Below are 27,367 nucleotides of genomic sequence, written 5' to 3' on the forward strand. Positions count from 1 at the left end.
ACATTTTAAAAAAACAGTTCAACACGCAATAGAATTCAGCGCAGTTGCAATGCATTTTAAGGCACCTCAATGCTCATGCGTTATCTTGTGCTGTGGCGTGACTTAGACTCTCTATCAAGTTTGTGTTGCTGTCTGTGCGCACCCCTCTATTTATACAGGTGACTGAAGATCCCCTGACCTTGAGCTCAAATTCCAGAGTTGTCTCCAGATTAATAAAGGGAAACCTTCTAATTGAAGCATCTGTACTGGGGACAACTGTCTAAGAGGGGAATTTTCCTCACTTTGGGAGATTTCTTCTAATTTCCTGTTTTGCCTCTGGGACAGGAAGGGAAGTTTCCCCAATAGTACATAGCCCACAGAAAAAAAACTGGCAGGGGTTTTAGTCCCTACTCTATCCAAAAAAATTAATTTTGGCTATACATATTCTGTAATATAATACCACAATGTGCTGAGCACTGAAAGCAGTACCTTCAGTGTTGCTTATTTATAAGTATTGTAGTGCTTTGTAGCTCATTTTGTTTTAAGGCTTTCTGAATTGTTATATACTGCAATATACACACGCTTTCTGACCACGCTAGGCATGCAAGCAGATCCACCCTAGCATGAGTCTATGTCTCTTCAGGAGGCCATGCCAATTCCAAAGGTAATGTAGTCAAACTACTGCTGACACAGTGCCCCTTCCTGCGGTTGCCACCATTTCTTCAAGCGAAACCCGAACACTTTAGCGACGCGTGGACATTTTTTTGGGAGAATGAGTGGGGGCTTATTCATATGTAAATAGCGCCACCCATACATATGTAAATATCACAGTTGAGACTATCTTCAGTTGGGGTCGGTAACTCCTATCTTAACTTTGGTTGCCCCTGTCTGCCTCACATCTTGTGTCTGGGTTTCAGCTGCCATGAAACCTGGACACAGCATTCAAAACCTGGACTGTCTAGATGAATCCCGGACAGGTGGAAACCCTACCCCTTCCCTGCACACCCGGAGTCTGCACTGTGCTATATGCTGTAGATGGGCAGTGTACGGGAATGTCAATCATCCCTCCGTCCTAGGGTTGCCACCTTTTCTTCAAGCGAAACCCGAACACTCAATCGACGCGTGGACATTTTTTTGGGAGAATGAGTAGTGGCTTATTCATATATAAAAATTGCCGCCCATTCATATGTAAATATCACAGTTGAGACTATTTTCAGTGGGGGGCCAGTGCCTCTGTCTGCCTGACATCTTGTGTCCAGGTTTCTGCTGCCATGAAACCTGGACACAGCATTCAAAACCCGAACTGTCCGGGTGAATCCTGGACAGGTGGCAACCCTACTCCGTCCACATCTACAACAAGAGGATGCTACTGCTGTATCCATACAGCAAAAGAGCTCCTTGGATACGTGATGTCACTAAAAGCTGAGGTCTCGTCACTCAGAGCCTGGGGCTAAAGTAATCCAGCACGTTATTACTCTCAGGTGCCCCACTCAATATGGCTGCTTGAGTGGGGCAACTCAGATTAAAGGAGAACTATGGGGTCAGTGTTTTTCCCCATAGTTCTCCTTGGGGTAACGGGAGGACACAAACTAGCATCCTCCCGTTACCCTAAGCTCAGTATACCGCGAGCTACAGCTCGCGGTATACTGAGACGCCGCACGTGGAGCGGATCCCGACTTAGATGACGGGATCCGCCCAGCTGCGTGAGTGACAGCTGGCTCTGCCTATCTAGAGGCAGAGCCAGCTGTAATCGCCCCCTCCCCCCAGTCAGCACTGGCAGATTGGAGCGGGGAGAGGGGAATCCAGCCCCTCCCCCTGTCACGGCAGAGAGCCGTGACAGGATCGAGAGGTGAGGGAACCCGGTATGTGTTCTCTCACCTCCCGATCTACTGAGCCGACCTGTGACAGTCTCATTGTCACAGGTCGGCTTAGAACTATGAGGTGAGTGGAAATCACTCATGTCATAGTTCTCCTTTAATAACGTGCTGGATTACTGTGATCCTAGTTCATTGTATTACTTCATTGCTGTGGTGTATGTGTATAGGGCAATGCCTTGGTTGGCGCTTGTGCAGAACAACTTTCTTGGGCAAACCTGATAGTGCTAAGGAAACAGGAAGTCAGGGGGTCGCAGAACTCGATAAATTCGAACTTTCGATCGAACACCGGCATTCAACTCCCCTCTCTTTGATCCTCCTCGGCTGCCGGTGCTGCAGCACCATCTAGAGGCGCGGAAAGGTGGGCCTCCCACCCCTCCCACCACATGACTCAATGAGACGCTGTCTCATGATAGGAACGGTCCTGCATAGCGCAGCCCACTGAAATGAATGAGCTTCCCTATACACAACAAACAAAACGGAGCATGCATGCAGGCGCACTGTCGTACCCACACAAGTGTGAACTGAGCCTTATGTGATGCACTTACTAATGTCTAACATGGTTTACATGTTTTCCCAAGGGCTTTCCATCCATACACGTTATCCCTTTCCTAAGCTAACCAAAGCTAAAACAATTGGCGCTCCCATTGAACGCCAGCATAGCCAATTAGCGTCTAGGAATCATGTTAAGCACGCCTTTGTTAGCAGCCAATAGCAACGTGCCTTTTCTACAGATCGCTGTCAAATAGCAGCTCTGCATACAAGAAAGGGGGATCACGTTGGTGTCCAGGAAAAAGAGACTGCGCATGTGCACCTTTCTTTTTTGCCAGGTTTCAACATGGCGGGTACGAGCTTGGTTGCCGGTGATGTTGTAGTGGACGCTTTACCGTACTTTGATCAGGGTTACGATGCCGCGGGAGTTCGGGAGGCGGTGAGTGCAGTATTCGCCCTTATGGTGCCATCTAGTGAAGCTGGAGAAGTCACATGGAGCTGTACGTCAGCGCTTGTTTCTATAAACCCCGGCTTCTCTTGTATATGTTCATCGTATGAAGTGTATGGGACAAGGACAGTCACGCTGCTGGCTGGCGGGTCATTTTGTATTGGCTGGCACACTGATTTGCCATCTGATTAACTTTATGACCTGCTGTGCAATGTCAGTATAACTTGTAAATCCTTTTTAATCTAAAACTTTTACAAAAAAAAGTAATTGTTACCTATACACTGGGCCTGAAAGTGTTGGTGGCACAGAATGAGAAATTGTGACATTTAACAGCCAGAAAGTTGCAAATTGTGACAAATGATCTTTTATGTCAGTGACCATAGGTAATCAGGAATCCTGGGCCACATACTGCTTATTCTGTGTGGTACAAATCTATGCAGTTTGTCTAAGGACCATGTCACATTAGCCATCCCGTCACCAGTGGCAATTCACTTGTGCAAAAAGACACAAAGATTCTTCTATTTCTGACATGCATGCAGCAGGAGCATGCACTAAGAATCATTGTTTGTCTGTCACTGGCAATATACACTCTCTTAATGTCACACCACTATCAGGCCTGCTGTATGATAATACTGACTACCACAATGATTGGAAAATCACCAGGAGTGAGTGCTGTGACACAAGGTGGTGTCCATTCTTATGCAAGTACCAACTTTAAAGCAGAATTCCAGGAATACATTTTTGGGGGGTGGGGCTTTCTTTGGTCCAACTGGGCCCCGTGTAAGTATTTATATCTAATCTGCTGGGGGCCATGAAAGTCACGGTTGTAGTCCGCGCTACATACAGTAATAGCTGTGATCTTCTGGGGGCATGCATGGCCAGCTCTGGCTCTAGAGAGGTAGAACCAGCTGTCAGTCAGGCAGCCAGGTGGGTGCTGACAATATTGTCAGGATCTTTCCTGCCTGTGGCACAGCTCTGTGCTGTCAGCAGATGGTGACTTTAGGTAATTGGAGTACATTAAACACTTCCATAAGAGATATATTCCAGTGCCCCAAGCATTCACTGGTTCCATCCTCTGATCCCTACGTCACTACTAAATCCTGTAGGGGTTGGATGAAGGAACCAGTGGAAGTGTTAAATGTTGTAGAAGCTAATGGAGGGGTGTAGGACACATGGGCTGCTGGAAAAGTGAGTATAATTCCTCTTCTCTTGCAGTGAACTTTTTTTTTTTTTTTTTTTTTTTTTAATTAATGTAGTGACCTGGCAGGGTATCTATAAACAAACTATGGTGCTGAAATCTAAATGTACTAAAACAGACTTCCTGCATCACCCCTGCTGCCTGAACCATCAGCCTCTGCCCTAAATTCCACCGAAAGAAAATTTAGAATTCAATACTTTGGGAGTGTCAGATTCCCTCCTTTTGTGTGATGTGGTTCCTCCGGCTGGCCCTTACCTCCTGTATTGATGTAGGGGTGGTGGATCAAACCATTGAGTGCAATGAAGAACCAGCGATCCGACACTCCTGGGACTGTCAGGTTCTGAAGATTCTTCAAGTAGCAGTTTCTCTTAGGTGCAGTGGAGTACCCTTTTTGCATCTTTAATTTGGCTGCTTCCCTACTTTAACCCGCGAGTAGCTAAATCTGGGGGTAATGAAGAAAAAGATTATCCTGTTCAGAAAGGTATGTTTTAACTTTTATAATTGTAATCATTTTTATGTCTCTTTTATGCACCTAGGCAGCAGCTCTGGTGGAAGAGGAGACTAGAAGATATCGCCCAACAAAAAATTACCTGAGTTATTTACCCACTCCTGACTACTCTGCATTTGAGGTATGCTGATTTTTATTTTGTTTTAGCTTTCTTAGACAACGCCAGTCATCACATTTTTTGTTTACTATTAATTTTATATTAGGTCAGGGTTAATATATGTTGCCTAAGCTTTAAAGCGCAACTCAACTTTTGTTCAGGAAAAAAAAATCAATCTTCTCTGGGTGATCTTTGTAAATTACAATGTTTTTTTACCAACTTTGTTTAGCGGTTTGTTTCCCCATGTCCTTTCCAAACTGATTTCTCAGTGGGAGGGTTCATTTATAATCAGCAAGTGGGCTTCCTGTGTTGTAATAAGGAAAGGTGCAGTGTTTGCATCCCTTTTTAGTAGTAATTAATCCTTAGGTAGTATCTGACCTTTGTCATCAAATATTACATTTTTGATTGTAACCCCTTCATGACTGAGCTTGTTTTTGGTTTCTGTTCGTAAATGACTGACACACTTTTAGGTTGCCAAATACTGTACTGGTACCTTAGTACAGACTTCTGGGAATATCAGTCAGCTAATCACAGCAGCAGGAAGTGACATTTCTAAGGGACTTCTGTACACCAACTGTGCACAGAATCCCTCTAGGTTGCCATATTGCATTTAATTAAAAAAAAAAAAAAAAAGGATTTGGAACATTACAGTGACTAGTTTTAAATTTAAAAGGTAATTTTTTAATAACATTAAATTTAGAGCTGCAGCTAACTATTATTTTCAAAATCGATTATGTCGATTAGTTGTTGCAGCCCTAATTAAATTTAAAAATAGTTTGTGCGACAACTCTATAAAACATTTTAAAGACATTTTGAGTTGATGACCTGAAACACTGTACAGTTGTGGCCAAAGTTTTGAGAACAATACAAATATTAATTTTCACAAAGTCTGCTGCTTCAGTTTGTATTATGGCAATTTGCATATACTCCAGAATGTTATGGAAATTGATCAGATTAATTGCAAAGTCCCTCTTTGCCATGAAAATTAACTTAATCGCCAACAAAAACATTTCCACTGCATTTCAGCCCTGCCACAAAAGGACCAGCTGACATGTTAGTGATTCTCTTGTTAACACGGGTGTCATTGTTGAGGAGGACAAGGCTGGAGACCACTCTGTCCTGCTGAGTGAGTTAGTATTACAGACTGGAAGCTTTAAAAGGAGGGTGGTGCTTGAAATCATTGTTCTTCTGTTTAACAATAGTTACCTGCAAGGAAACACGGCCAGTCATCATTGCTTTGCACAAAAAGGGATTCACAGGCAAGGATATTGCTGCTACTAAGTTTGCACCCAAATCAACCATTTATTGGATCATCAAGAACTTCAAGGAGTCAGGTACAATTGTTGTGAAGAAGGCTTCAGGGGGCCAAGAAAGTCCAGCAAGTGCCAGGACCTTCTTCTAAAGTTGATTCAGCTGCGGGATCGGAGCACCACCAGTGCAGAGCTTGCTTAGGAATGGCAGCAGGCAGGTGTGAGTGCATCCGCACGCACAGTGAGGCGAAGACTTTTGGAGGATGGTCTGGTGTCAAGAAGGGCAGCAAAGAAGCCACTTCTCCCCAGGAAAAACATCAGGGACAGACTGATATTCTGCAAAAGGTACAGGGATTGGACTGCTGAGGACTGGGGTAAAGTTATTTTCTCTGATGAATCCACTTTCCGATTGTTTGGGGCATCCAGAAAATACCTTGTCCGGAGAAGAAAAGGTGAGCGCTACCATCTGTCCTGTATCATGCCAACAGTAAAGCATCCTGAGACCATTCATGTGTGGGGTTGCTTCTCAGTCAAGAGAGTGGGCTCACTCATAATTTTGCCTAAGAACACTGCCATGAATAAAGAATTGTACAAAAACATCTTCCAAGGGCAACTTCTCCCAACCATTCGAGAACAGTTTGGTGACGAACAATGACTTTTCCAGCATGATGGAGCATCTTGTCATAATGCAAAAGTGATAAAGTGCCTTGGGGAACAAAACATCGAAATTTTGAGTCCATGGCCAGGAAACTCCCCAGACCTTAATCGCATTGACGAGGGTGAACAAAAACCCCCCACAAATTCTGACAAACTCCAAGCTTTGATTGTGCAAGAATAGACTGCCATCAGTCAGGATGTGGCCCAGAAGTTGATTAACAGCATGACGAGGAGAATTGCAGAGGTCTTGAATAAGAAGGGTCAACACTTCAAATATTGTCTGTTTGCATATTCTTAATGTAATTGTCAATAAAAGCTTTTGACAATAATGAAACGCTTGTATTTATACTTCAGTGTATAGTAACATCTGACAAGAAGATCTTAAAACACTGAAGCAGCAGACTTTGAAAGTTAATATTTGTGTAATTCTCAAAACTTTTGGCCACAACTGTACAGTCTGCTTTTTACAATGTTTTTTGTTTATCTACCTCAACCTATTGGGGTGCATTAATTAAGCAAATTAGCAACATAATCAACTGCCAATTAGGCTGCCTCTCCTTCAGAAAATTATTTGACAGGCTTACAGTCCTGGGTGTCTGTTGCAGATAGCTTTCTGAAGGAGAAGCAGCCTGATTTGCAAATAATTATGTTGCCAATTAGCTTGCTAAATGTCCCACAATGAATCCTCTCTCCTCCCAGGGGAGAAAGAGATGGGGAGGGTCCTATAAACTAGTGATCACTGTGCTTGGCTTTCATTTTTTATTTAAAAAGGCCCCCACCCCCCCTTCCCTGGACAGTGTGTTGTGTATAAAGGCAGAGCTGGTGTTTACTGATCATATTGCATAGGGTGAAAGGGAGGGGGCAGCTGATTACAGTCTGATACCTGGGTGTCTGATAATTTCCTGTGTAATTTTTTAGGCTGTAGGCCTAATAAAACCTTAATAAAAAAAAAAGAAAGCTTGCAACGCGAGTCATGAAAATGTGCAGTTCTACATCATCACTGCACCTCTTCATTACCACAATAAAGGCAAATCGCTTACAAAGATGGAAATGGACTTTAAGCTACTGCTGCAAGCTCGCTCCTGTGATGGACTACAATCTCGCATTTAGTTTAATTTGTATTGGGTTTGTAATCCATCACCGCAGCGAGCTTGGATCAGTGGCTGCTTTACAACACACGGGTATCATGTGGTACAAAAGTAGCCACCCCCCAGAAGGAAGGACAGTGAGATCATTTGAGGATCTACAGCTGAGTGATACACCAAATAAGATGCATTTTTGTTATTACTTAAGGTAATGTAATGCATTTTTAAGATTCAACTCTTGAGTTTGTCACTTTAAGCAAAACTGGTGACTTAGTTGTGTGGGATTTTTTTTTTTTTTTTTTAAGGCTGTGTCAAAGAAGACTTCATATTTGCCTCATATGTTGGTTTGCTGTAGATCTCTACAGCTGCTGACTCTTCAACAACTGATACATTTCCAGGCGTTTTCAATGCCTCGATCCCTGTCATCTGCTCTGGTTTCTCCAATGGCTGCTGTCTTATAGGGCCTGGTGGATCGACCTACTGCACATGAGGTTCCCAGGCATCTGATACTTTCAAAGGTTTTGGATAAGACATTTTTCCCAAAGACCATCAGACCATCAGGGGTCCTTTTTAAAAAAAAAAAAATAGACTATATTTTCCACTACCAGAAAGGTACAAAATACTAGATTTTTGTGCATTGGGAATTTGACTAATTGTCCTTTTTTTTATTTGCAGACTGAAATAATGAGAAACGAGTTTGAACGACTATCTGCCCGCCAACCGCTTGAACTTCTCAGCATGAAAAGGTGGCTATTTTTATTTGTTGATGTGTGGCCCCTTGCATGTAATCATACATATCTGTTCACATCTGCCCTTTTTGATTTAAGCCTAAGAAGTAAATATATTCGGATACATAATCAACTTTTAAACTTTAATTTACCCATTTGTCCATGCCTATGCACAGATTATATGAATTGTTTAATACTGGTTTATAAATCTGTGCTGTGACTTGTAGATATTTATATATTTTAGTTATTTAAAAATACAAGAGCACATAATACAACTGCAATAAATGACATGCTTTTCTTTTAATACCTTTTGTCATATATTTTATGTCCTGGTTTGTGGATGATGCATAAACATTGGTAATATAGTTCTTGATTCTGAAACACGGATGATGATTCCACGTTTTAATGATTTGTGAAAACTTCTAAAGCTTGTAAGAAATTAAATCCTACAAAGTTGTTTTGCGTGTTCTGAAAATGAGACAATCCATGATAATACAGTTTTTATTTTATTTTTTTAAATTTCAGATATGAATTGCCTGCTCCTTCCTCTGGTCAGAGGAATGACATCACAGCATGGCAGGAGTGCGTTAATAACTCAATGGCACAGCTGGAACACCAGGCAATTCGAATTGAGAATCTTGAAATTATGTCCCAGCATGGCTGCAATGCATGGAAAGTCTATAATGAGTGAGTTTGGGAAGAGGAAAAGTATTTCTGAAATTTGGCTGAGGCAACCTGTGACAAAAAATAACTGAATAAACTAAATGCTACATTGGTATAAACTGTCACTCTGTACTTTTCCCATTGCTGTGTGCCTCCAATCATTATTCCATTTCCTAAAAGTATAACCTGTTATTACCTGGAGGTTTTTGTGATGTATTAATTGGGGATCTACCGAAATTTCGCCCACCCACCAAAACCTATCGGCCGAAAATGGCACTTTTGGCAAAATGCCGAACGTGCTATCTTTCGGCCGAAGTTGTGGTGCATGCCTATTTTCTCTCCTCCACAGCGCAGCGAGCCGTATTGTCACAGGAGGCCGGGGCTCTCCTCCCGCACTGCCCCCCCTCCTCAGCCTCCTCTGACCAATCAGGATGGATAGCGGTGTGGGGGCGGAGACAGCCGTGCGCTGTCACAGGAGCAAGGGCTGGCAGTGAGGGGAGACTTGAGCTCTCCTCCCTGCAGTGTTGGCTCACCCTCCTGTGACATAGTATAAGTTACTATGTACCAGTTATGAATGAATAGGAAGTGATCTACATCACTTCCTGTTCATAATTGTGTACATAGTAACTCGTACTATAGCCACGATGTATAGTGAATTCCGTTTCTTTATAAGGTGGGATGCAGAAAAAGAGTACTCTGTGTCCTCAGTCTCTTTTTTTTTTTTTTCTATTTTAAAGACCCTGATATTTCAAAGAAGCCCCAACAGTAAAGTTAAAAAATATGTATGTGTATATATGTGTATGTGTGTATATATATATATATATATATCACTTGCTAACCAGGTGTTTGCACCCCCTTCTGGCCAAGCCTTTTTTCAGTATTTAGCGCTGCAATAATTTGACTGACATTTTTTTCCGTCATACAAATCTGTACTGAAATGAATTTTAGCCCTCGTTCACACCTGACCGTTCTGTAGCGCGTTCTACGCTCGACAAACGCTCTACAAAACGGTCAAAAATATAAATTGCATTGTAGTCAATGGCCTCGTCCCCACCTTGCCGTATTTCCGCCCGTCCCTAACGCCCTACAAAACGGCCCATGCCTGAAAAGGTCCAGGTACTACTTTGGGCCGTTTTTTGTAGGGCGTTTTCCATTGGTATACAGCCAAGTAGCCTTCGGAATCGCGCGACGGTCGCACAACTTTTTTACCGCGAACCGCATTAAAAAAAACTGCGCGACAGACGCGCATATTACAATACGCCTAGGTGTGAATGGTGCCTTATACCATTTTTTTGGGGACATAGAGCTTTCTTTTGGTGGTATTTAATCATGACTGGGGGTTTTATTTGTTTACTAATAAGAACAATTACAGAAATTTTGAAAAAGAAAAGTTTTTTTTTTTTTTGCCATCGTTAGGAAATTATTACCCATTTTTTGGTAAAATATAAGACCGGGTCACGTCGGGTAAATAGACGCCAAACATGTCATGCTTAAAAATTGCGCGCACCTGCTAAAACGCAAAAAAGTACCATACCCAAAATTGACCATAGGCGACGCTTTAAAAGGTTCTACCGCTCATCAGTTTAGTGTTATTGATGATAAATGGCCCTAGAATTATTGCTTTCACTGTGACATGTAACATGTGCGGCGTAATGGGCGCAATCTCGTTGTTTTCGCACATATGTGCACCCGATGCATGTTTGCATGCGTGTATATGGGTGGGGACTTTAAAAAAAATGTGTTTCATGAAAAATAAAAACTTTTTTTTTTAACCAGTTGACATCCGGGGTGTTAAATCCCCTTCCCATCCAGGCCATTTTCCAGTATTCAGGTGAATGCGGAAGTGATGTAATACACATCACTTCTGCATTCACACTACAGAGGGACGGGCGGATGGCAAGAGGTTAATGCAACTTTAATTTTTGTTTCCTATTTATTTTTTCACTTCACTTTAGTGCCATCACATAGGGGGCTTTGTGATGGCAAAGAGGATGTGACAGGTCCTCTTTATGGAGACAGGGTGTCGCCTAGGACTCCCCAAAGAAACTGATGACGCAGAGATCTGCTTCATCAGCTTCTCTCCATCAGCTTCTCTCCATCAGCTTCTCTCCATCGTGTGAAGCAAGAATGCGGAAGTGATGTAATATAGATCACTTCCACATTCTGACAGCGGAGAGGGGACCGGACGGAGATTGTGCCCCAATCTCCCTCTGATCCCGTCAGAGCCACTATGCTGGTCCCGGGCTCGCAATGTGCACAGCGGAGCCTGGGACCAGCGGGAGAGGGTGGGCCACAGGGAGGGGGGGGGGGGGACACAGACCGGCAGCTTATATAAGCGATCAGCCGACTCCATAGCTGGCGGATCACTTGTATGGTAACAGGCATCCCTGCCTGTTTTTTTTTTTTTTTAAATTTAGCCAGTTCCCCGCTCACGCGTGAGTGCCAGAGACGTTTAAATACGCCCGCTCAGATATAGGGAACTCCCGGCCGGCGTAAAATAACGGTTGAAAAAAGAAATATTTTCAGTTTCAGCCTGACATATTTAATTTTTTTTTCGGTTTAAAATTTCCATTTTGATGCAATTTTACTATTAATGCAAAGTTGACAAAGAAACTGAGGGAGTTGATCAACACTGGAGTAGACAAAATCTGGAGCAGCTGTACATGGCAACCAATCAGCATATTTAATTTTCAAATATTACCTTAACATACTAAAGAGAAACTGATTGGTTGCCATGGGCAACTGCTCCAAATTTTTTCTGCTCCAGTTTTAATAAATTCCCCCATGTCTTTTTAAAACTAGGATTAGGCCTTGGTCATGCATTTTAACTAAAGGGGTTGTTTTCACTTTTCCTATAGTCTCTTTTTAGTGTGATGTTCTGAAATCGGGGTTCATTGCCTACATACCCTTTCATGAGGTTAGTTTACGGACTAGTAAGTTAACTGTCAGATTGTGGTCCATCACAGGAGCAAGCCTGGAGCAGTGGCTACTTTACAACACACAGGGACCATGGGGAACAATAGTAGCCACCCTCCAGAAAGAAGGATAGTGTGGGATGATTTAAAGGAGAACTATGAGGTGAGTGCTTTTCACTCACCTCATAGTTCTAGCCGACCTGTCACAATGAGACTGTCACAGGTCGGCTCAGTAGATCGGGAAGTGAGCGAACACATACCGGCGTTAGCTCACCTATCGATCCTGTCGCAGCTCTCTGCCGACAGGGGAGGGGCTGGATTCCCCGCTACGATCCGCCAGCGCTGGATGGGGGAGGGGGCGGGTACAGCTGGCTCTGCCTCAAGATAGGCAGTCAGCTGTCACTCATGCAGCTGGGCGGATCCAGACATAATTGTCAGGATCCGCTTCAGCTGCGGCGTCTCAGTATACCACGAGCAGTAGCTTGCGGTTTACTGTGGAGTCTCGGTATACCACGTGCTGTAGCTTGCGGTATACTGAGCTTAGGGTGACGGGAGGACGCTAGTTTGTGTCCTCCTGTTACCCTAAGGAGAACTATGGGGAAAAGCCTTAACCCCATAGTTCTTTTTAAGGATCTACAGCCAAGTGAAACACAAATAAGATACATTTTTGCTAATATTTCGGGTAATTCAATGCTTCAAGATTTTCATATGTTACTTTAATAAATAAAAATGCTAGTAACATTTGCCATAGCCTCTGTGCAGCTAGCGCAATCTTTTCTTTATCTCACTGATAAATGAAGGGAGCATTTTGACCTTTACATGTGACTCTTGTCAGCAATACCCTGAAGTGGTGCATGAAACCTAGATAAAGACTTTCCCACCCATCATTTACATGACAGACATTTGTCTGTCAATGACCATCCTTCGAGGTATGTTATGATGGAAAATAAATTGATTACAAAAAAATACCATCTTAATAAAGGATAAGATGGTTAAATAAGTTATTTAACCAATTCCATTGAGCCCAATGGCTTACTTTTATTATAAACAGTATCAAAAAGATATAAATGCAGCCCCATCACCAAAAAATCCCCCATTATAAAAAATACACCTCATACATAAAGTAATCAGAACAGCCCTCCACCATTCCTCATAGTCTCATTTAGGCTGATGGCAATCACCACTAATTGTTGGGGAGTTTACGAATTGAACTATGTGCAATTATTGGTGGAGATGCAGCATCGAAATGCATTTGTGGATGAGAAGGATGGAGTTGATTAAAATGGATATCTTACCAAGATTTATTTATCTATTTCAGACAATTCCGATTAAAATTCCAAGATCTTATTTTAGAATCCTGAGGGCAGCTATGATCAAATACGTGTGGGGATCTACTTCACCACGATTAAGACATGATATATTAGTAATGCATAGACAGGATGGAGGAGCAGGTTTTCCACATATGGAGCTGTATTATTGGGCAGCAGTTTTAACTCTGTATTACAGACTGGTTTTTCCTCTACCAGAATCAAATTGTGGATATCTATTGACCTCGATCCCATGGGTTCGTCCCCAGAAAAGGGTAATCAAGGGGCCTCTACCTCCATTGGTTAGGACACTAATGAAAATTTGGGACCGGACAATAAAACTATATAATATTATCAGACTATGAGGCAGGGGCGTCCCAAGGTCAGGAGACCGGGTGACACCCCGCCGTGTCATCGCGCACGCGCGACCATCTGATGATGCCTGCCGGTGGCCATCTTGGTGATGGATGCCGCCGGGGATGGGACCTTCACCTGGTGGGATGAGGTATGCCGCCGGGTCACCTCTCTCCTGACACTGTCGGGCTCTCGGTCAATGACCGAGTGCCCGACTTTTTAGAGGGGGGTGGCACCAAAATGACTGACAGTCATTTTGGTGTCACCCCTGCAATGGTGACACAGGTGCGGGCTGCACCCCCTTTTTGACACCACTGCTATGAGGGAGCTCTCTCCCCTAATATTAACTAATCCAGATTTCCCGGCGGGTTTGTTTGTCCAAGTTTTTTAAAATGGACCACTATGGAACCAGCCCCTATTCAAGCCATTTCAGATCATGGTATATATCCTTTATCTCTTCTGACCCCAGAAGGTGGTTCCACACGTGGACAGTGATATGCGTATTTTCAGCTTAAACATTTCATTACTGTTCTTTCCAGATTTAAACCTCTTAGGCGAGATATGACGCCCTTTTGAGGTGTATAAACCAAAAGGAAAGCAAACAAACTATCAAAAGATATACCACATACTCTTAATCCAAGCCTTCTCTGATAGACTGTATTATGTGAGGATGGGAAACAGAATTGGGCTATAGACTATCCCAAGATGATTGGAAACAATCTTTTGTGTTAACTTTTTAAATCAAGTATTTCAAGCTATATCCAGGAACGGAACTTTAAGATATTGACGAGATGGAATAGATAGATGATATAGATAGAGAGGTACTATGCTACATGTATGGCGGTCCTGTCAAGAGATTCAATCTTTTTGGGAAAAGGTCTATAAAATAGGAGCACATTTTATTACGGTCCAGGGACTGTTTACACCTGAGGTCGCGCTGTTGACTAAGGACCAATTAAGGAAGTTAAAGGCTTATTTAGATTTTTTAATTTGCTGCGAGAACTGTAATAGCTAGATATTGGAGCTCTCAAGATACACCTCAAATTTAAGATTGGGTCAAAGAAATTAATTTTTTTAAGAAGGGTTGAAGAGTTATAGTAGCGCGATCCCAGGACAGGTACCCACAATTTATGGTGGCATGGATAGAGTCTGACAGCACTACCATGTGCTTACCAGGAATGTGAGGCTCCTTTGCATGGCCATTGGAGGAGGGGAGAGTAATGAGGGATGGGAGGGATTTTGGGTTGTTGTTTTCCTTGCTTTTTTTAAGACCCCCAGAGGGGGAAGAATGGTTTTAAAACCAATGGGAAGGGAAATTTATGGTGGTTGTTTTGGGAAGAAGTTATGCATATCTTTCCCCTGTTTTTTGATTGGATTTCTCCCTGGGAGAGTCTTTTAACAGGGTGTTTACATGTCTGTATTGTTGTCTATAGAAACAATAAAATAAATATTGTACAAAAATTTTTTTTGTTGGGGAGTACTCCCTATGTATTCAACATGTTGTTACAATTCATTGAACGTAGCTGAATTTCACACTGAGATTTTCTTATGGATGAAACCCACTTGCAGTGTATAAGGGTTGTAAAAACGAAACGGAAATCAAATGAAAGAACAGTTCCTTAGTTGATTCTGTTTAGCTAATGGATGCTATTTATATATAGCGATCTCACTCCTTTCTTTTACATCCACCAGCCACAACATTTCCAACAACCCATATAGATATATCTATATATCTAGATATATTGATAGATCTAGATATATCTATATCACTTCCTGCATTCAGTGTCACTCTCCAGCTACAGAAGTCTTTGAAGCAGATCTCTGCTTCTCTGGGGGTTCCTAAGTGACAGGGGTGTTGGAGAACCCTGATTTCTCCATAAAGAGGACCTGTCATGTAAATTGGCTATCACATAGGGGGCTTCTTAGCCCCCTATGTGATGGCAATAAAGTTGTGTAAAAAAAAGTAATACAAAAATGAAAAAAAAAATACGCAGATATGGTGTGCCTACGTGCGAAAATGACTATTGTGCCTCCATCTTTTACCAAAAATATGGGTCTTACAATGTAGGGAAACTTTTTTTTTTTTTATTTGCGGTACTTTTCATTATAGAGTAAAAAATAACCCCCCCTCCCTCCCCAGTGGGGATTAAATACCACCAAAAGAAAGCTCTGTGTCCCCCAAATATTTTTAAATTGCAAGGCTATAGTCCTGACCGGACTATAGCCTTGCAATTTAAAAATGTTTGGGGGACACAGAGCTTTCTTTTGGTGGTATTTGGTGGCTGACTGGTGACATTTTTGACTGACTGGTGAGACACCCTAAGATTTTTTTTCAAGCCCTGTGTGTGTATGCATATATGTAGACTAGAGGCCACCACCTAAAGTTGGTGGAGAAAAAATTCCAGCACAATGGACGAAGAGGGTTCTTTACAGTAAGAGCGGTTAAGGTCTGGAACTCACTGCCATCGGCAGTGATTTCAGCCAAGAGTGTAGATTTGTTCAAGAAACGTTTGGACAATTTCTTGAGGGTCCGTAATATCCAGGGATACCAGTATCCCTAAGAATGAGATGATGCGTGGACCCATATGGGTTGGACTTGATGGACGTATGTCTTTATTCAACCCCCAAATACTATCTAGTATATAGTTGAGGGCTGTTCTGATGATTTTATGTATGAGGTGACTGATAACGTTGTCAATTTTTATAATGGGGGATTTTTTTGTGATGGTGCGGTTTATATTTTTTTGATACTGTTAATAAAGTAAGCCATTGGGCTCAAAGAAATTGGTTGAATAATAACTTCTTTAACATCTTCTCCTATTAAGATGGTATTTTTTGTTTAGAATGTATCAAGTTATTGACCAATCTAGAGGAACTTGTATAGTTATCTATACCAGTGGTTCTCAACCTGTGTAACCTTGGACTCACATTTGTCCTTGGTCATTAAGTCGCGACCCAAGTTGCACTGCAATGAAACGCACGGCATTGCGTTACCGCTCGTTCCAGTGCGGGTGATCGAACTGTGGGAGGAGGTGTGTTTGGGGTGCCATTCAAATGAACACAGTATATGAATGGCTGCTTGATGCGTGAACTAACAGTGCTGCGCTAGGGGGAGGCTGTGAAGCTTCTCACCTAGAAAAGTGGAAGGCACCTGGTGACCCACTGAACACAGGGTCGCGACCCACCGGTTGAGAACCAAGGATCTATACCATTTATAGTGGTGTTTTTTATAATTTATTAAAAGATAAATTGATTCCAATGTCTGATATGCTAAATTTGTTGTCTTTTAGAAACCTTGTGCGTATGATTGAAAATGCACAAAAAGATCTTCAGAAATTAAGGTAACTTTTTTTTTTTTTTTTTGCTACTGGAAATATTTTTTATATAAAGGAAGGTTCTTTAGTCTATAGGAAACAATTAAGTTTAAACCCCCCCCCGCCTTACCGTCCAGGTCAGTGCAACGTTTATTTTTTTTCTGTGACTGGATGGCCTTGAGGTCAACGGTCCCCCTGTGTGTGGCTCTGCTGGAGGGCTGAGGTGCTGTTCGCTTTGCCTGGTGTTTGCACAGGGTTTCTTCCTTCTCAGTGACCGGGTCTCTTCCCTTTTAATAATGGGGATAGACTCCCAGGGATTGTTTCCTCCAGGCGGGTTGCCCTGTCCGATGTGCCCTGCTTGGCTTGTGCAGGGTTGCAGTCTCATGAGCATGTCGGCAGAGTGTGTGTGTGTGTGAGTGGCCGCCATGGAGATGGGGGCTTGCATTCTAAGCCTCGTTTGCACACTGCCTCTGTGTAGGCGAAAGGTAATTTCCGGTGTGCCGCAGAGGTCACTTCCGCGTGCCACAAGGAGACACGCTGCCAGACGGAGTGAGGACTGTCTCAATACCGGCGAAGCCGTGGTGGATGAAGAGGCTAAGCCGTTACCCCACCCTTCCATCTGGGCACATTAGGTAAGTGATCTCCTTCGTCCTTAGGATGCTGGGCACAGTGAGGTGATGGGGACAGTTATTATCATTTTGTTAATATTGATAGTTCTTATGTTTTATCTGCCTCTATAGGATACTGTGGGAGAGGAAATGGTTAACCTGATTGCTGCTCCACCTACCACCTCTGCTTCTAAACAGTTGAAAAACCGTTGTGACAACTACAACTGTTTTATGAATCCTGTATCCACAAGCTGATGTTCAAGGAGTCATCTTTTTTTCAGGACTTTGACTAGCATACAAAGTGAAATGGTGGCGACGGTGCAATCGCTCAAAACGTCTTTTACGGAATTGCTACCAGTAACTACTTCGTCAGAAGTTTGCTGGTACGTCTGTTCTGTCTTCTGGTCTGGTTCCCTCCCGATGAGGTTCAAAAAACCGCTCTGGAGGAACAGAAAGAGGATTCAGAGGATTCTGCAGATAGTTCCCTTGAGGAGGGGGAAACTTTTTAGGAGAAGCTGAGGCATTTTTTCCTTTTTTTTTTCTTTTTCTTTTCATTAGATGACATTGATAATCCGTTGCAAGCAGTCTATGCTACAGAACAGATTCCAGATCCTCCTCCACTCTGTTCAGGATAGGCTTTACAGGGTTCTGCAAGACTCCCAGGGCAGGGTTTTTCCTGTTCATCAGTCACTTAAGGGTTTGATTTCTGGTGAATGGAAAGATCCTGAAAGAACAGTTTTTTAGCCTTTAAATCCTGGAAAAGGTTTCCCGTCGGAAAGGACGAAGAGCAAAAATTATTTTAAAGTCCTAAGCTTGATGCAGCTTTGTCTCAGGTTTCCAAGAAAGCAGATCTCTCCTTTTTTGAGGATTCGGGCAACTTAAAGGATCAGATGGATCGTAAGGCCAAAGCATTGCTGTGTAGGGCTTGGGACGCTAAATCTTCCTACATGGCTCCAGCCTTGGCTTCTACTTGTGTGGCCAGGAACTTGGATCTATGGCTACAAAGTGTTTCACAACACATTTCTCATGGAGACTCTGCAGAACAGTTTCTAGATTCCATGACTGTGGTTGGCAAGGAAGTGGCTTATTTATCTGGTGTTGCTGCAGAAGCTGTAATGAGTAATTCCGCCAGGTGTGCGCTATGGGTTAAGTTTTAGGATGGTGATGTTGCATCCAAGTCAGAACTCTGTGGCCTTCCCTTTGAGGGGAAAACTTTTGTTTTGGTACAGGCCTGGAACAGGTGCTTGCCAGACCTTCAGAAAAAGGGAAGACATTCCCTGTAAAGAAGATAACCTTTCAGAACAGATTTTTTTTCACTCGTGACCTACAAGAACAGAAAAAGCAGGGCGGGAGACCTCAGGAGCAGAGGAAGAAGTGGCCCTTTTAACAGAGGCGGTTTGCTCTTTACGGCTCCTTAGGCCTCCAACCCGGAGTCTAGGTGGCGACAGGTTCAGAGTAGGGGGAAGACTCCTGCTTTTTTTTTCTTTTTTATCACGAGTGGGTGAAGATTACAGAAAATCAGTTCATCCTAGGGTGCATAAAAGGTTATCATTTGGAATTTAAATCTCTGGAATTTAAGAAATTAAACAGATTCCATTCTGAATCTCCTAAACAGAAAGAAAGTATTTACTCGGTTCGAAAACTCCTGCAGAAAGACGTGTTTATGGTCACACTAGACTTTAAAGGACACATCTCCATGTTTCTATATTCCAGGAACATCAGAGATATCCAAGATTTTGCAATTTAGTCGAACAAGGGCATTCTCCGTTTTCAGTTCAGCGCTCTGCCTTTTGGGCTTCCAGCAGCCCCCAGAATTTTTACCAAGATTCTGGCAGAAATGATTTCCTTATTTTTCATCTTCAAAAGATATCTCTCTGGTTCCTTATCTGGATGACCTACTTTTGTTCGCTCCATCGGAGAAGGAGGTTCTGATGAATTTGGAGATAGACAAGAAAACTCATCTCTGATGCCAGCCCAGTGCAGGAAGTTCCTGGGCTTTCACATGGATCCAGTGGCTCAAAAGCTTTCTCCCGGAAGAGAAGGGTACAGGATTAGTGAACTTGATTCACCTCTCTCCTGCGGCAGATTTTCTGTCACTCGGAGAGATCATGGAAATCCTCGGAGTGATGACTTCCTCCATTACGGCCATCAGGTGGGCCCAACTGCACTCCAGACTTCTGCAGCGGTTTCTATTATATCAATGGGATCAGCAGAAGCACTCCCTGGATCTCAAGGTACAATTACCGGAAGAGATGCGTCAGTCCCTAATCTGGTGGTTTGACCCTCTGAAATTGTCAGAGGGCAGACTTTGGAATCGATTACTATCCATAATGATTACCACAGACAAGAGCTCCTGGGGATGATGGGCACATTCTCGGGGTCTAGAAGCTCAGGGAAGATCACGAACTGCAAAATGCTTCCTCAAATTTGAGAGAACTGTTCGCATTGAAGGAAGCCTTGTGGTCTTTCCAAGAGATCTTGGAAGGGCAGGAGGTCCAGATCTTTTCGGACAATGCAACAACGGTAGCATATTTAAATCATCAGGTTGGTACCAAGTCTCCAAAGCTAATGGAGATAGCAGCTTGGATTCTGCTCTGGGCAGAGAAGCATCTTATCCTCTTTTCAGCAGTCCACATAAGAGGATCCGCAAATCTTTTGGCGGATTATTTGAGTCGAGCTCCTATTCTTCAGGGGCAGTGGGAGCTTCATTTGGGGCTACCAGTAGAAGACCTTTTTGCTACAAGGAAGAACAGAAAGGTACAGGATTATTTCTCTCTGACAAGGAAAGGAGATTGCAAGGGCATAGATGAATTTTCTCAAAGTTGGGATCTCCCATTTGGTTTATGCTTTTCCTTCTCTTTCTCTTCCACGAGTGGTACAGAAACTAGTTCTTTCCAATTGCATACTAGTCACTCCACTGGGCCTAAAAGGATGTGGTTCCTGGCACTCCAGAGGAGATCAATTCAGAGTCCATGGCATCTGCCCCTGATTCCAAATCTTCTTTCTCAGTGGCCATTCAGACATCACAATCCAGACTTTTTTCGATTGACGGCATGGATATTGACAGGAAGATCTTAGAGAAGAAAGGTTGCTCCCAGCAGTTGATTAAAACCCTTCTTTCCAGTAAGAAGCTGGTTACAAGGAAGATTTATAATAAGCTATGGAAGGTGTATTCTTCATGGTGTCTCCAAAAAGACATGGTTTCCGTCCATTCCAGTTATACTGGATTTTCTTCAAGCAGGTGTTGAAGAAATTAGCACTTAGCACCCTGAAGGTTTAGATTTCAGCCTTTTCGGTTTTTCTGGACATAAAGCTTGCAGATGATCAGCTAATCAGATGATTCTTTAGGACCACGGAACGTTCTTTGCCCATACGAGAAAGCATTGTACCACCTTGGGATCTGTCCTTGGTTTTTTAGAGGGATTAGTAAAGAACCCTTTGAGCCTATTGAAGACGCTTTGATAAAATGGTTGTCCTTTTTAAAAATTGTTTTTTTGTTGGCTATAACCTCTGCCAGAAGAGTGGGCGATTCTTTCTGCATTATCCATCAAAGACCCTCACCTTACAGTTCTGCCAGATTAATATTATACAGGATTTATATAGCGCCAACAGTTTCTGCAGCGCTTTACAATATAAGGAAGACATATCACAATACAATTCAAGACAAGATGGTAAGGATGGCCCTGCTTGTGAGGGCTTACAATCTAAAAGGGAGGGGCAAGTGATACATGAGGAGGTAGCTGTATAGGGATGAATTGTTTGAGAAAGTGATAGTTCAGTGGTTAGTTTGAGGTGGGATAGGCTTCCCTGAAGAGATAAGTCTTAAGGGATCGCCTAAAGACAGTCTGAGTGGGAGATAGTTGGGCAGGTTGTGGTAAAGAGTTCCATAGGATGGGAGCGACTCTAGTGAAGTCCTGGAGGCGAGCATGGGAGGAGTTGACGAGGGAGCTGGAAAGCAGAAGGTCTTTTGAACAGCAGAGGGGACGATTAGGGTGATACTTTGAGACCAGGTTTGAGATATAGCCAGAGTTGTGGATGGGCTTCTAAGTTGTTAATATTTTGAATTTTATCCTTTGGGCTATAGGAAGCCAGTGCAGCGATTGACAGAGGGGGGTTGCAGACACTGCGCGGTTGGTTAGGTGAATGAGTCTAGAAGCTGCATTAATGATAGACTGAAGGGGGGGGGGATAGCCTGTGTAGAGGTAGGCCAATGAGGATGGAGTTGCAATAGTCAAGACGAGATATAACAAGTGAGTGTATGAGTAATTTTGCGGTTTCATTGGTGAGGATGGGGCGTATTTTGGAGATCTTATGAAGGTGAAGGCAGTAGGATTTGTATAGTGATTGGATGTGGGGAAGAAAGGTGAGTTCAGAGTCGAGGATGACACCTAGGACCTTGGCATGGGGTCAGGGTTGGATAGCTGTGTTAACAATCTCAAGGGAAAAGTTGGGGGAAGGTGCACAGGCAGGAGGAAATATGAGCTCAGTTTTTGAAAGGTTGAGTTTTAAGAAGTGTTGCAACATCCAGACTGATATGTCAGTTAGTAGATTAGTGACACGCAAGGACACTGAGGGGGTGAGTTGTGGAGTATAAAGATATATACGAGTGTAATCGACATAGAGATGGTATTGGAAGCCATGTGAGGTTATTAACTGACCAAAGGAGGAGGTGTAGATAGAGAAGAGAAGGGGTCCAAGGACTGAGCCTTGGGGGACCCCTACAGAAAGGAGGGGAAGAGTTAGATTTGTAGGTGACACTAAAGGAGCGCTTAGATAGGAGGAGAACCATGAGAGAACAGAGTCTTGTAGGCCGAGCGAGTGGAGTTTTTTGAGCAGGTGGTCAACGGTGTCAAAAGCAGCAGAAATGTCTAATAGCAAGAGTAAGGAATAGTTGCCATTGTTTTTAGCTGTTAGTAAGTCATTAGTGAGTTTTAGGAGGGCGGTTTCAGTGGAGTGAAGGGGACGAAAGCTGGCACAGTAAGCGATTGCGAAGTTTATCGGCGAGGGGGTGGCTCAGGCGGCTGTAGATAAGGCGTTCTAGGATTTTTGAGGTGAATGGGAGTAAGGAGATTGGTCTGAGATTGTTGAGGTCGGTGGGGTCCTTTGAGGGTTATTGGGGTGACCAGGGCATGCCAGTAGAGATTGAGAGATTGGAAATGACGTTGACTTCTAAAATACTTAGTAGTTACGTAGAGTTTCAGAAAAACAAGTCATTTGTACTATTCAGTGGTACCAAGAAAGGTTCGGTGGCTTTAAGAGCTACTATATCCAGATGGTTAAGACAGACCATTTAATGGTTTTACAAGAAAGGAGCTGTTGTTCCAGGACCATTTGAGTCATTCTATTCAATTTATAGCAACCTCCTGGGCAGAAAATGCAGGTGCTTTGGTGGACCAAATTTGCAGAGCAGCCATATGGTGAAATCTGGACACCTTTTGTAAAGCATAACAGGGTTGAAGTTTTGTTCAGGCATTTTGTTTTGTCTGAACAAAATGTGGCTTTCGGAAGGAATGTTCTTCAAACGATTGTCCCACCCTACGGTAGGCTTGGTATTTTTATATCTTGCTTAACCTCTCAGGTTGCTGTACTGGAAGATGATTGGAGGAAATACCCAGTTAGACTTGCTGGTAACGGAATTTCTGAAAATTTTCCAGGACTGCAAGCCTGATAATGTTGTTGTTATTGTTTCCCCTCGTGCACTGGTGGAGGTATTCTACTTTATCTTAAAACTGAGGAATGAGGGGGCGTGAGGGGCTTTTAAACTTGTTGCTTGGTTCTTCAGTCTACAGGAAACAATCTCTCAGGTTGCTGTCCTGGAAGATTCTTGGAAACTCTGTTACCAGTAAGTCTAACTGGGGATTTCTGGCCTTTTACTTCGATTTTTCAAACTTTGTTTCTCCCACTGTACTACTTTAAATATTAATTTTTAGAGAATTGCATGTATATGTGGGTGTGTAGATAGATATCTATCGCACCGTATGTTAATTGTAAACTTCTATTTGCATTTGTAAATATACACTCCTGGCTTTTGTACTAAAATTTAAAATGCAACTTGATTTAATTTAGTAATTTTCATTTTATATCTCATAGAAAGCGGATTCAGGATTTGAATTGGCAGAGAAAGAACTCTCAGCTGACATCAGGTGCCAAATTAAGAGAAATGGAGTCAACGTAAGTGCAAAGATATTTTTGTAAACATGCCCTAATGATGTTGCTGTCCAGTATTTTAGTCCAGAAAAATACAAAGCAAAATTTCTAGGGCTGGTAATGATTAAAATTTTCCTGTTCGATTAATAGAATTTTTTTTAATCGATCGACTAATTTCAAATAATTATAACGCACATACAGATCCAACTGCTTTTAGCTGATCTGCTTGCATTGCAACTCTGCATTAGTCAGTGGTAAATGTGGTTTAGACTGGTTAGACCCCTCCGAGCCCTGGTGAGATCCCACACTGCCCTGGTTAAACCCGGGCTCTGTAGGGTCTCACCAGCACCAGGGCTCCGTAGGGTCCCACCAGGGCTCTATGGGGTCCCACCAGGGCTATGTGCGATTTCACCAGCCTGGTGAGACCCCTCAGGGCCCTGGTGAGACGCCAAAGAGCCCTGGTGAGACCCCACAGAGCCCTGGTTAAACCAGGACTCTGTGGGGTCTCGCCAGAGCTTTGAGGGGGCCTCACCAGGGTAACAGGGTCTGTGGGGTCTAACCACTGCTTTGTGTAATGGAAATGAAGAGTGGAAGTCATGTTTGAAGTATAGTTTAGGTGGCAACCATGGCTCCCCCATAGATACAGTCAATGTGTGAGTAGAGGAAGTATGTTATTCATAGGAATACCAGGAAGGGAAAACTCATTAACAAAAGATAATGTCGGCAGCTCATCTAAGGGTTGGTATTGGTACTGCATTGTGATGCATTTTTGTTGTATATGTAATGGCATCATATCCCTGTGTACGATCACAAACACCTGCATAACAGAATCCCAGACCTTTTGGCTCTTCTCACGTTTACTTCAGAATGGTCATCATTAGAGCTGCAGCTAACGATTATTTTCAAAATCGATTAGTTAGCCGATTATTAAGTTCGATTAATCGGTTAATCGGATAAACAATAAAATAAAGTTTAAAAAATGGCTCCAGTGATGGGACTACTAGTTTGTATTGAGGTTGTAGTCCATCACAGGAGCAAGCTTGGAGCGGTGGAAGTATAAAAAAAAAAAAAGATAGTGTGGTGTGCAATATAGTGAAATGGAAAGTGTAAAATTATACAGCAATGAATGCAGAATGGCACCGGCTATAGAGGACTACAAAACCCAGCAATAGTACATTATACAGCACAATGCAGAATACCACCAGCTATAGAGGAATACAACAAATCCCAGCAATAGTACATTATAGCTGGCGGTATTCTGCATTGCGCTGTATAATGTACTATTGCTGGGTGTTGTAGTCCTCTAAAGCTGGTGGAATTCCGCATTGCGCTCTATAATGTACTATTGTTGGGTTTTGTAGTCCTCTATACAGCGCAATGCAGAATACCACCAGCTATATAGGAATACAACAAATCCCAGCAATACATTATACATACAGTGTATAATGTATTGCTGGGATTTGTAGTCCTCTATAGCTGATGGTACATTGGTCTGTATAATATACTGCACAATTGACCAATACAAATCCCACTATCCCAGCCATAGATGATAGAGCACCATGTGGGGAAAGTGCAGGCTTACCTGAGCAGTCTTCCAGCAACCAGTTTTTGAGATGGGGCCTGTCTATCGGCGGCTGTCATCCGCCCACACCTGCTCCTCCTTACTTCTTCTCCCTGCGTCCCTGTGCCGACCGTGGATTTGGGCAGGCAGTGAGCGTGAGGCAGGGAGGAGGTGTGGCGTGTTCAGCATGGATGCGGGCGGGTCTGAGGTGGGGAGGAGGTGTGGTGCGCAGCGTGTGTGGAGCCGTGAACAGGGGCAACCAATCGGAAGCCGATTAAATCGATGATTGAAATAGTTGACAACTTTTTCAATAATCGATTATAATCGATTATGTCGATTAGTTGTTGCAGCCCTAGTCATCATCCGCTATAAGGGACCTCACACAATTTCAGTAGTTGCACATGTATAGTTTGTTAGCTTGTGGGTGCAGCTCCTTTTGCATTTTTAATTAACTTCAATTGCTGATCTTACCTATCCTGAGGTCACCAGTACTCTGCCTGCTTTGACCTTGGCATGTTTTCTGGCTAAGGTAATGAAGGGAAGGGGGAGGAGTCCGGTGATGTCACGGACATCGACGTCACCGGACTCCTCCCCCTTCGTTAGCCGACAGAGCCACTCGGGGAAGGGGGAGAAGTCAGTGACGTCACCGGATCTCCGAAGGAAGACCCGGAAGCCGGCGGAGAGGTGAGTTCCGATCAAAAAAATTAACAATTAATCGTTAATTTCCGCAGCCCTAAAAATTTCTCTTTGGACAACTGTGTGGCAAGTTTTTTTTGTTAACAAAACCTTCCTGACCCTACGGTGGGTCAACTCAGTGACTTGGCCTGTTGGGCTCTCCTATATAATCAAAATATCAACCAAGGTAAAGGGGAATTTATGATGTCAGTCTTTTTAACCTAACTTTACCGGCCTGTTGAAGCGATCTGATGGCAGCTGAGCCGCCAGAATAGCTTCTACAGTAAAGCCAGGATTACAATTGTAAACAGTGGCGCCGGGAGTCTGTTTAAACGGGCCTGCTGCCAATGACGTACTATGTACGTCACTGGTTGCGGAGAGGTTAATAATATAGTGAAGCAATATCAATGGTATATGAATATTAGGCACAAAACTTTACATTTTTATCTGCCGTTTCAGTGTCCACCTTGCCGTTTTGTCAGGATCCTCATTCAATATGTTGCTGTCCATCTTTTAATAGGCCAGAATAAGTTGTATCCTGACCCAAATGCCCATTTTTATTCCATTCACCATGTGTTTTAATTAACTGCTACACAGGATCTGAACCCAGTAATAATGGTTGTATTTCAGTGCAAATTTTTATCCTAATTTGAATACGTTATTTACAACTATCCTTTGTCTTCTTTTAACATCTGTACATACTTTCCTCTCTAGTTGTTGTTTGAATCTTGTCAATAACCGTATTAAATACTTTTGCAAAGTTCAGACAAATCACACCAATATAGTTGGCAAAAGTTATGTTTGAAAAAAATGACTCGTTAACCTTTTTAATGGTTAAAAATCAGTGTAGTGGTTCTGTATACATTTTCTTTAGGGACAGGCTTAAACTTTTTTTTAAATTTCTTTAATTCTGTGTATGAAATGCGGCAAAATTTGTTCCTATTATTAATTCCACCCATCAGGCAGACTTCTAGGTTTGCTTGGTGGTGGGGGTTTTTTCCCCCTTTGCCAGACAACTGTACCTGGTATATTTTTTTTTTTCTTTAGTAAATTTCCTTCCACCCTCTAAGTGCTACCCTCTAGGTGTTGCCTTTACCTCCGATCCAGTACTTTTCAGTATATGTATATGATTAAAACACTTTTTTAGTGCATTTTGATTAAAACTGGGATGGAAGCTTGAGTCTGATTAGAGAAGAATGTTTACGGTGTCTATTCATTTGTCGCCCTTTTTCAACCTTAAATGTAGATTACTACAGTTGTGTAGTCCTTTTTTTTTTTTAATATAAAATGTATTCAATTCAGTGTGTGTGTTGGTACATTTAACATTTTTATTTCTCTCCTTCAGGTGGGTATCCCTCGTAAGTAAGAACTATGAGATTGAGCGTGCTATTGTCCATCTAGAAAATGAGATCCAGCAGCTCAAGCAGAGAGATGGAGAGAACAAAGAAAATATAAAAGACTATTAATTGCAGTTTTCCTCAGACAACATTTTCCCCCACGTTTGCTC

The 27,367-nt window shown here is 42.8% G+C and overlaps 1 protein-coding gene across 1 annotated transcript; it reads left to right on the forward strand.

The window, feature by feature from the left end:
- Nucleotides 1-2,658: 2,658 nt before the first annotated feature.
- BCAS2 (breast carcinoma amplified sequence 2) lies at nt 2,659-27,367 on the forward strand. The gene is made up of 7 exons (XM_018569476.1): nt 2,659-2,784; nt 4,528-4,620; nt 8,264-8,334; nt 8,842-9,003; nt 16,846-16,896; nt 23,568-23,648; nt 27,206-27,367. Exons 1-7 carry the CDS (start codon nt 2,692-2,694, stop codon nt 27,324-27,326), a joined length of 672 nt encoding a protein of 223 aa, XP_018424978.1. The 5' UTR covers nt 2,659-2,691; the 3' UTR covers nt 27,327-27,367.

The sequence above is a fragment of the Nanorana parkeri genome, unplaced genomic scaffold (assembly GCF_000935625.1).
Source record: "Nanorana parkeri isolate BGI_ZX_2015 unplaced genomic scaffold, ASM93562v1 scaffold1341, whole genome shotgun sequence".
NCBI classification, from domain to species: domain Eukaryota; kingdom Metazoa; phylum Chordata; class Amphibia; order Anura; family Dicroglossidae; genus Nanorana; species Nanorana parkeri.

Excerpts from the sequence above, each read along its gene's own strand:
- BCAS2 (XM_018569476.1), top strand. The coding sequence starts at position 2,692 with ATGGCGGGTACGAGCTTGGTTGCCGGTGATGTTGTAGTGGACGCTTTA. Across the intron at positions 8,335-8,841 it reads GAACTTCTCAGCATGAAAAG|ATATGAATTGCCTGCTCCTT; the intron begins GTGGCTATTTTT and ends TTTAAATTTCAG. Across the intron at positions 23,649-27,205 it reads TTAAGAGAAATGGAGTCAAC|GTGGGTATCCCTCGTAAGTA; the intron begins GTAAGTGCAAAG and ends TCTCTCCTTCAG.